This window comes from Bombina bombina, chromosome 5 (assembly GCF_027579735.1).
Source record: "Bombina bombina isolate aBomBom1 chromosome 5, aBomBom1.pri, whole genome shotgun sequence".
Taxonomy (NCBI): domain Eukaryota; kingdom Metazoa; phylum Chordata; class Amphibia; order Anura; family Bombinatoridae; genus Bombina; species Bombina bombina.
The window spans coordinates 990,418,431-990,428,827 of record NC_069503.1 but is presented as its reverse complement, the minus strand read 5'-3'; the positions used below and the strand labels follow the sequence as shown (position 1 = coordinate 990,428,827).

At 40.5% G+C, this 10,397-nt stretch overlaps 1 protein-coding gene across 4 annotated transcripts in view; it reads right to left on the bottom strand.

The window, feature by feature from the left end:
- Window positions 1-1,023: 1,023 nt before the first annotated feature.
- The window catches only part of NDUFAF6 (NADH:ubiquinone oxidoreductase complex assembly factor 6), a 282,057-nt gene continuing 272,683 nt past the window's right edge, over window positions 1,024-10,397 (bottom strand). For all 4 annotated transcript variants that reach the window (XM_053715218.1, XM_053715217.1, XM_053715219.1 and 1 more), the window contains one exon: window positions 1,024-1,168. In XM_053715218.1, the coding sequence (XP_053571193.1) occupies window positions 1,040-1,168 (129 nt within the window). In that variant the 3' untranslated portion in view covers window positions 1,024-1,039. The remainder of the gene's footprint in view (window positions 1,169-10,397) is intronic.

Sequence of the window (10,397 nt, the reverse complement as noted above, 5' to 3'; positions counted from 1 at the left end):
GTTTTACTTACAAGCTACTAAATATTTTCGGCAATCTTCTGCCCTATTTGTTGTTTTCTCTGGAAAGCGTAAGGGGGTCAGAAGGCACTTCTCTGTCTCTCTGGTTGTGAAGTTTGATTCGTTAGGCGTATGAGACTGCTGGACAGCAGCCTCCTGAGAGAATTATGGCGCATTGCTCTAGAGCTGTCTCCAGTTCTTTGGCTTTCAAAAATAAAGCTTCTGATTTGCAAGGCAGCAACATGGTTTTCTTTACATACTTTTTCCTAATTCTACTAATTTGATACTTTTGCCTCGGCTGAGGTTTCTTTTGGGAAAAAAGTTCTACAAGCGGTGGTGCCTTCTGTTTAGGTCCTCCTACCTTTATTCTTCCTCCCTGTTAATTCCGTGTCCTCTAGCTTGGGTATTGGTTGCCACTAGTAATTGTAATGACGTTGTGGACTCTCCATGACTTAGGAAAGAAAACAAAATTTGTGCTTACCTGATAAATTTATTTATTTCCGGACATGAAGAGCCCATGACCCCACCCTTCTTTTTAATTCGGCAGTTTTTTGGAGTAAACCTCAGGCACCTATGTGTTATTCCTTTTCCATTTACTTCAGCTGAATGACTGGGGGTTATGGGTAAGGCAGTTACACTTAACAGTTTTGCTGGGGTGTTCTTTGCCTCTTCCTGCTGGCCAGGAGTTGAATATCCCACTAGTAATTGTAATGACGTTGTTGACTCTCCATGTTCGGAAAGAAATTTATCAGGTAAACATAAATTTTGTTATTTCAGATTACATCTTCAGAAACCATGTGAGAGATTATTCATTTTACAGTCATATTTTCCCATCTTCACCACTTTTGCCTTCCTCTACTTAACCCATTATTTTTCCTCTTCCTCTATTCTACTTACTCCTATCAAACCTACTTAATGCCTCTTAACTTTAAGGTTCCTTTTGTTATACTCTTTTTTTTGTTTGTAATACATTAACTGAGACAGACACAAACACTGTCCTAGAAATAAAGAAAAACAACTACTATAAGAAATTAATTAAGATTTAATAACTTTTTCTCCATGATTGAAAATACAAAGACCAAGGGAGTAAGGCATTTCCCCTCTGTAAGCTTGGATGGAAAATATTGAAGTCTACTTCACGAAGCCTCTTTAAATAACTGTCCAAGACAACCTGAAAGAAAACCAAACAAAATTAGGAAATTATAATGAAAACACTATGTACAATTTCCATTTTTTGACAAAATGAAAAAAGGAAATTAAATTTAAAAATTCCATACCTCTCACTCACTACCACAGGGCATTTCAATAAAGTGCTCAAATGAAATTCTAAATTTGAGATGTCACCTTTTAAAAATCACATACTTTTCCTACTACCTACTATCGTAAACAAAAGTAAAGGAAGCTTAAAGGGTGCTACTTAAGCAAGACATGGACTTTATCTTGGCCAACTCTAGTATCATTCTCCAATGTTGATTTACCAATCACTATAATACAGAGGCATGCAAGAAGAGGAAACAACAGGCGTTATTTTTGAATCCTGCAGAAAACAGGTAAGGAAAGATTTGTTTTGGTTTGTCCAAGAAGTGTGAACTGTTTTTTTACATTCTTTAGTTGATCAATATAAACGTGAAGAATCACATCTGAGGTGTGCAGCTGGTTGCTATTCACTAGATGTATTTTTTATTCACAAGCATAAAACTAAGAAAAAACCTTACACAAAATCTCAGGGACTAGCAAACTTATCTAAATGGAAAAGTAAATACGATAAACAGTAGAAGAGAGCCCATAACTGAGATGCATGTCTGACTAAGATGATAAAAAAAACCTGTGGTTAAACAGATTCCACAGTCATGCTTCCTGTAATGGTGTAAAGGTGAAATCATTATAACCTACAGGAGTAGGATTGAGCTTGCATTCTATTGGCTGATTGGAATAGCCAATAGAATGCAAGCTCAATCCTATTGGCTGATTGGATCAGCCAATAGGATGAAAGCTTAATCCTATTGGCTGATTGCAACAGCCAATAGGATTTCAACCTTAATTCCAATTGGCTGATAGAATTCTATCAGCCAATCGGAATCTAAGGAACGCCATCTTGGATGACATCATTTAAAGGAACCTTCATTGTTGAAGAAGACGTCGAAAGAAGAGGATGCTCTGCGCCGGATGTCTTGAGTATGGAGCTGCTCCGCGCCGGATGGATAAAGATAGAAGATGCCATCTGGATAAAGACTTCTGCCGGCTTGGATGAAGACTTCGGCCCGATTGAATGAAGACTTCTGCCGGCTTCGCTGAGGACTTCTGCCGCTTAGTTGAGGATGGATGTCGGGGCTTCAGAAACTGTAAGTGGATCTTCGGGGGTTAGTGTTAGGTTTTTTTAAGGGTTTATTGGGTGGGTTTTATTTTTTGATTAGGGTTTGGACAAGGAAAAAGAGCTAAATGCCCTTTTAAGGGCAATGCCCATCCAAATGCCCTTTTCAGGGCAATGGGGAGCTTAGGTTTTTTAGATTAGGCTTTTATTTGGGGGGTTGGTTGTGTGGGTGGTGGGTTTTACTGTTGGGGGGTTGATTGTATTTTTTTTTACAGGTAAAAGAGCTGATTTCTTTGGGGCAATGCCCCACAAAAGGCCTTTTAAGGGCCATTGGTAGTTTATTGTAGGCTAGGGTTTTTGATTTTTTTTTTTGGGGGGGGTGGCTTTTTTATTTTCATAGGGCTCTTAGATTAGGTGTAATTAGTTTAAATATTTGATAAAAAAAAATTTATTTTGTGTAACAGTGTTTATTTTTTTGTGTAACTTAGTGTTTGTTATTTTGTGTAACTTAGTTGTTAGTTTTTTGTAACTTTGTCATTTTTAATAGTAGATTTAAATTATTTGAGTAGGGTTATGTTTTTAACTATATAATATATTTAATTTAATTTGTAGTTTAATGTAATTTTAGTATAACAGTTAGTGTAGATTAATTATTAGTTTAATATAGTTTAATGTAATTTTAGTCTAATAGTTAGGGTAGATTAAATAATAGTTTAATATAGTTTAATGTAATTGTAGTATAATAGTTAGGGTAGGTTAATTATTAATTTAATATAGTTTAATTTAAATCTAAAGGTAAGTTTTAATTTATTACAAGATAGGGATGAGTTAATATTTAATATAAAGTTAGCGGGTTGTTAGGTTTAGGGGTTAATAGGTTCATTTAGTTTATGGCGATGTGGGAGGCTAGCGGTTTAGGGGTTAATAGGTTTAGTAAGTGGTAGTGATGTGGAAGGCCAGGGGTTTGGGGGTTAGTACATTTATTTAGTTGCGGTGGGCTCCGGGAGCGGATGGATATGGGTTAATAACTTTATTTAGTTTCGGCGGGGTCGGGGAGCGGCGGAATAAGGGGTTAATACGTTTATTAGACTTGCGGTGGGCTCCGGGAGCAGCGGGATAGGGGTTAATAACTTTAGTTGTGGCGGAGTCGGGGAGTGGCGGGATAGGGGTTAAACAGTTTAGTATAGTGGCGGTGTTTAGTGACAGGATATAAATAATGCTGGGGAAAAGCCGAATAGCAGCGAGATCGATGACTGTTAGTTAACAACAGTCTGCTGCTCATCGCCCCGTACTTGGTGCGCTGCTTTTTGACAGCTTTTTATATAAATATGGAGAGGGGATTCAGGTCCGTGGCCGCGATGTTAGGCGATGTCAGGCTAGCGTATTGGTGCCGTCTAATGCAGCACAGTTGACGGCTTGATAAGTAGGCCTCATAGACAACGTTGTAAGATCACAAATGTGTATCCTCTATCATATTATATAAAATTTAACTTATTTAAATGGCAATATTCTTTTAACAAGCAATCAAATGCAGGTATGTTTTATACCTGCATATATTATATACATGGAGTTTTTCAATTCTGGTTTAGATAATGAAAGATTTATGTATAGATTCCACTTTCCTAGTAAAATCTGCTGCTTGGCTGTTTCTTGTTTCTAGTGGATGAACTGCAGTAAATGTCCAGAAGGCATTTCTGACCGCTACAGTTTGAGACTTTCACTGTTGCATTCTTTATACGTTTCTAATATGATATGTCCCAATACAAGAAGTGCAGTCTTTATTTTCCAATACATCTATTAACTACCTACTAACACAGGTCGGATACCCAATACACTTTGATTAAATTATTTTGTAGGGTTGCTCCCCATTCTAGGGAGCTGGCAAGGCAATTGCACTAGTATTTTGTTAAAAACCTTGTAGATGTAAACAACTGATCCACCAGGACGTCTGTTTTGTTCTGCGTGGAATAGGAATATTATGTGATGTCAAACTTTCAGAAAGTATTTGCCACCTGCTCTATCTAACCCACTGTACTACTGAGATATTTGAGAACTTTCTTATAAGACTAATGCACATATGCAAGGCTGGGCAGGGCAGAAATCTGCAAACCCAAATTTATGCTTACCTAATAAATTTATATATTTCCGGATATGGTGAGTCCACGGCTTCATCATTTACTGTTGGGAATATCACTCCTGGCCAGCAGAGGAGGCAAAGAGCACCACAGTCAAACTGTTAAGTATCACTTCCCTTCCCACAACCTCCAGTCATTCGAAAGGGAAATGGAGAAAAAAATGAGTAACACAAGGTGTAGAGGTGCCTGAGGTTTATTAAAAAATAACGGTCTTGAAAGGGCAGGACCGTGGACTCAACATATCCGGAAATAAATACATTTATCTAGTAAGCATAAATTTTGTTTTCTTTCCTAAGATATGGTGAGTCCACGGCTTCATCATTTACTGTTGGGAACCAATACCCAAGCTAGAGGACACAGATGACTAGGGAGAGACAAGACAGGCAGACCTAAACAGAAGGCACCACCGCTTGAAGAAGCTTTCTCCAGAGAGAAAGAGAAGTAGCAGTAGTTTTCTGACCTTTACGTTTCCCAGAGAAACAAACAGGACAGAAGACTGGCGAAAATCCTTAGTCGCCTAAAATAGAATTTAAGAGCACGCACAACATCCAAGTTGTGCAACAAACGTTCCTATGAGAAAAAGGATTAGGACATAGATAAGGAACAAATTATTCCTAAACCCCTTTAGGAAGAAAATCCAACTTAGAATGAAGAACCGACTCATCGGCAAGAAAATAAGATAAGGCGAATCACACTGCAAAGCCGAGAATACCGAGACTCTCCGAGCAGTAGAGATAGCAAAAAGAAACAAGACCTTCCAAGATATCTAAATATATTCTAAAACTCCAAGGAGGAGCAACAGACTTAAACCCAGGCCTGATTCTATCCAAGGCCTGACAAAAAGATAACACCTCTGGCACAGCCGCCAGACGCTAGTGTAACCAAAAAAAAATGCAGAATTATGACTCTTCAGAATACTGACTGGCAAACCCTTCTCCAGACCTTCCTGGAGAAATGACAAAATCCTAAGAATCCTAACCCTACTCCAAGAGTAGCTCTTAGATTCATACCAAGAAAGATATTTATGCCATATCTTATAGAAATCTTTCTAGAAAAAGGGCTAGTGAGCCCAAATCATGGTCTCAATGACCACCTCAGAAAAACCACTCTTTAGACAGAATAAAGCCTTCAATCTCCAAGCAGTCAGCTTCAGAGAAACAAGATTTGAGTAAAGAAATCGACCCTAAGTTAGAAGGTCCTTCCTCAGAGGAAACCTCCAATTTGGAAGAGATGACATCTTCACTAGGTCTGTATACCAGATCCTGCGAGGACATGCAGGGGCTATTAAAATGACCGTTATGCTCTCTCCTACTTATACGAACAAAGAATCGTGAAGGAAGAGCAAACGGAGGAAACAGGTATGCTGGACTGAAAACCCAAGGAACCGCCAGAGCATCTATCAGAGCGCCTGCAGATCTCTTGACCTTGAACCATACCTTAGAGGCTTGGGAGTCTGGCGAGATGCCAACAAATCAAATTCTGGCACCCCCCGTTTGAGGGTTAACCTGGAGAACAACACCGGATGGAGAACCCACTCCCCGGGATGAAATGTCTGTCCAGGAAGTCCGCTGCCTAGTTGTCCACTCCTGGAATGTGGATGGCAGATAGACAGCATGGTGAGCTCCCGCCCACTGAACAAATCGAGCCACCTCCTTCATGGCTCAGGAACTCTGAGTTCCTCCCAGGTGGCTGATGTAAACCACTGAGGTGAAACTGACCGACTGGAACCTGAAAAAATGGGCTAAGGACACCTGAGAACGAGTCCACAGAGCACTGAAAATCATTCTCAACTCCTAGATGTTGATAGGGAGAGCAGACTCCTCCTGAGTCCAAAGTCCTTGTGCCTTAATAAGTCTGTGGTCACAAACACCCAGGAATGTCTCTGGAAGCATGCGCCCTGAGGCAGATACTCAGGAGAAAACCACCACGGAAAAGAGTCTCTTAAAGCTGAACCAGATCTATCCTCTGAGAGAGATCCGAATGGTTACCACTCCATTTGACTGCGCATCATAACTGCAGTCTCTCAAATGGACTTGAGAAAAGGGATGATGTCCATGGATTCATCAGGCCAATTACCTCCATACACTGAGCCACAGAAAGGGAAAAGGAAAATAAGCAGCAGCTGAATTTAAACTCCCACCTCCGGATACAAAATGGCTAAGCTATCTACCGGACCACTAGAGCTCACAGTAAGCCTAACAGTAGAGAGAGGTAAGAGAAAGAAATATTTGATTATCTGATCTCTGTTAGAAAGAATGACACTTGAACCATATATTGTCCAGGAGGGCACCCTTGCCAATCCCCAAGACCAAAAAAGTCTTTCTAGGATGACAAATCTCAGAAACTAGAGAAGATCTCAGATAATGGGAACAACTCCTTCAGGTCTATGTTCGTCCTGAACAGACCCTCTCAAATCAAAGAGAAAATTAAAGGTAAATACCTAGATCTCGTTTTTTGACTGGAACTATCACTCCCAGAGAGGAAGGTCCTGAACCCAGTTCAAGAATGCCTCTCATCATACCTGGAAAGGAGAAATCTGCCTCTGGGAGGAAATCTTGGATTGTTACCTCCTGGACCAGGACTGGTTGGGATTCCAAATGACTGGACTGTCCCTGCAGTAAGAAAGAAAGAAAAACTTTCCTTTAGCCTATCCCACTTGACGTGTGGTAGAAAAGACCTTTCCCACCAGTAATTCAGAGGTAAATTCTGCCAGACCAGGTCCAAACAAGTTCTCACCCTTGTAAGGAAGCACCAGAAGCTTGGACTTGGAGGAAACCTTAAATATAATGCAAATATGGCCAAGGTTGTTACATGTCTTGGATAAATTGGATATTGATCCTGCATCTGCAGTATTATAAAGCCAAGGCTGTGCCACTAAGCCACAGGTAGTCTCCGCAGCTGAGTCCAAGATTTCAGCCACAACGCCCCGTAGGCTAGCACAGCAAGTCTAAGTAGACAAGGCATCGTTCTAGATGATCAATTAAACATCCAGCTTCTTAACCATGGAACCGTAAAGGAGCAGCTATCCTCCATAGGGATTGAAGATCTCTGAGCCATAGTAGAAAAAACTCACCTCTACTTAAGGCACTGTGCAGTTTGATGGAGTCAGCGACAGGAAAATCCTTTAAAGGACAGGAGACATGGAGAAAGGCATCCCTAGCTACTCCTATTCCTGAGAAAATATCCAAAGCACGTCTATAAACACTCCCTCATAGGAAGGAACATCATAGAAATGATAAAGTTAACAAAACTTCCAAGGGTTGACAACGACAGGGGTATCAATGTCATCCAAGTAGCTAAAACCTCCTTTAACAGTTCATAGGGTGTGCAAGCATACCACTTGAGTATCAGATGAAGGAATTATACTGTCTGAATCTGAGACTTCACCCGCAGAGGCTAACAACTTATTCTCCTCATCAAACTTATGAAGAAAAACAGCTTGAGTAGCAGCAGAGAGTACAGAAACCTTACTATCTGAATCTCTTATGTTCCTTTGCGTCTTCCCTTAAAATGGGAAAAGCAGATAATGTCACAGATACCGCTAGATACCTGGGCAGCAACTACTTCAGGCAAATAAACTCCTCCAGGAGATAGATAGGAACCACAGGGCACTGCTTGTGACGCCAATAAGGCTTAAGACATTTATGGAGAAGGCTGTGGCATCGCCTGACAACAACATCCTGAGAGACATAGATTGGGCAACATATATCAGTATATGAAAGATCAGTAAAACAAGCCACACAGAATTGTATAGAGAACAATTTGTACCTCCATATATACCAACATGATTGTCACCAACACAGGGACTCCATGCCCCAATACAAATAAAAGTTTTTGTATTTAATATTATTTTATGCAATAGGCAATGTACAGTCACTTTAAGAACTTACGGGATTATCAAAAATATTTCTAATTAATATTTATTTTTTTATACAATAGGCAATGCACTGTCACTTTAAATACTATAAGGGTTATTATTAAAAATATTTCTATTCAATATTTTTTATACAATAGGCAATGCACTGTCACTTTAAATCTTTTGACAGAAAAGCCAGCATAACGTAACGCCCAGGTAGCCACAAACATCAAAAAGCCACCCTACACTCCAGCCTGATTGAGGTGTCTAGACTACTTGTAAGAGATTTACATTCTCAATAAGCACTTGACACAATGGGACCAAAGAAAAGAAGCCGCTCCGCCATCACAGCGGACAAGCGGGTCACGTAGTTCACCCACTAGAATCCTGACAATTATGCGAGCGCGCAAAATCAAGTTTGCGCATAGCAGAGTCCTACTGCCACAAAAATGTGTAATGGCGGAGGACCGTAGCGCTCACAAGGATTCTGAATGTCCGTAACAAACATCAAGCCGCTTGAGACTTGAGTCTAAAATCAGACATCTCAAAACATATGCCCATAATAAAAAGCATTAGCCCTTCCAGTAATGTGACAACCCGTACATAATGCCTCATCATCATGTACAACGCAGCCACAGTAATGGAGTCTGTTTAACATTTGGAAACAGTTACATTACTCAGTGCTACTGCTCTATAAGCATCTCTATTAACAATGCACTGAGCAGAATGGTGAAATATTGTTGGTTAACATAAAATCACAGCTTGCTTTGCCCACAATAAGTAAAGGTTATATAGTCAATCATTAGAAAGGTATTAACCCCTGTCTCCAGTCACAAGAGAAGTGCCCGCTCCCTGCCTTGAAACATCCTGATTCAGGATATATGAGTCCCTTAACACTGCAGCTTCTTAAGTGCCCATCTCTCTACTAGAAGACAAAAAGGCACTTACTTGCATCTAGCCGTCCGGCAGGAGGACAGCCTAACCAGCGTGAGAGGACGCCACTCCTCACAGAGACCTGTAGAAAAAAGAAAGAACAGAGTAAACTTACTCTGGCTTTCTATACTAGGGAAGCAACATGTTAGGAAAACACAGTGAAGCCCACTTCACAAGTTCCTAACTGCTTTAAAGCCACTACTGCTCTATTGAAGATGCTAATTTGGAGTACGGCTAGACCAAATCTTGAAAAGGAAAGATAAGAGTAAACCTACTCCGGCTTTCTAACACCAAAATCTTGCTTGAAGTAAAGAAATCAAATTTTCTTCAGACACCAAAACTTTACCACCTCCGTGCACCAAAGGCAAAGAGAATGACTGAGGGTTGTGGGTGGGGAAGTGATACTTAATAGTTTGACTGTGGTGCTCTTTGCCTCTTCCTGCTGGCCAGGAGTGATATTCCCAACAGTAAATGATGAAGCAGTGGACTCACCATATCTTAGGAAATAAAACATAATTTATGCTTACCTGATAAATTCCTTTCTCCTGTAGTGTAGTCAGTCCACGGGTCATCATTACTTATGGGATATTAACTCCTCCCCAACAGGAAGTGCAAGAGGATCACCCAAGCAGAGCTGCTATATAGCTCCTCCCCTCTACGTCACACCCAGTCATTCGACCAAGAACCAAACGAGAAAGGAGAAACTATAGGGTGCAGTGGTGACTGGAGTATAATTTAAAAATTTAGACCTGCCTTAAAAAACAGGGCGGGCCGTGGACTGACTACACTACAGGAGAAAGGAATTTATCAGGTAAGCATAAATTATGTTTTCTCCTGTTAAGTGTAGTCAGTCCACGGGTCATCATTACTTATGGGATACCAATACCAAAGCTAAGTACACGGATGACGGGAGGGACAGGCAGGATCTCTATACGGAAGGAACCACTGCCTGAAGAACCTTTCTCCCAAAAACAGCCTCTGAAGAAGCAAAAGTATGAAGAGAAGACCAAGTTGCAGCCTTGCAAATCTGTTCAACAGAGGCCTCGTTCTTAAAGGCCCAAGTGGAAGCCACAGCTCTAGTAGAATGAGCTGTAATCCTTTCAGGAGGTTGCTGTCCAGCAGTCTCATAGGCTAAGCGTATTATGCTACGAAGCCAAAAGGATAG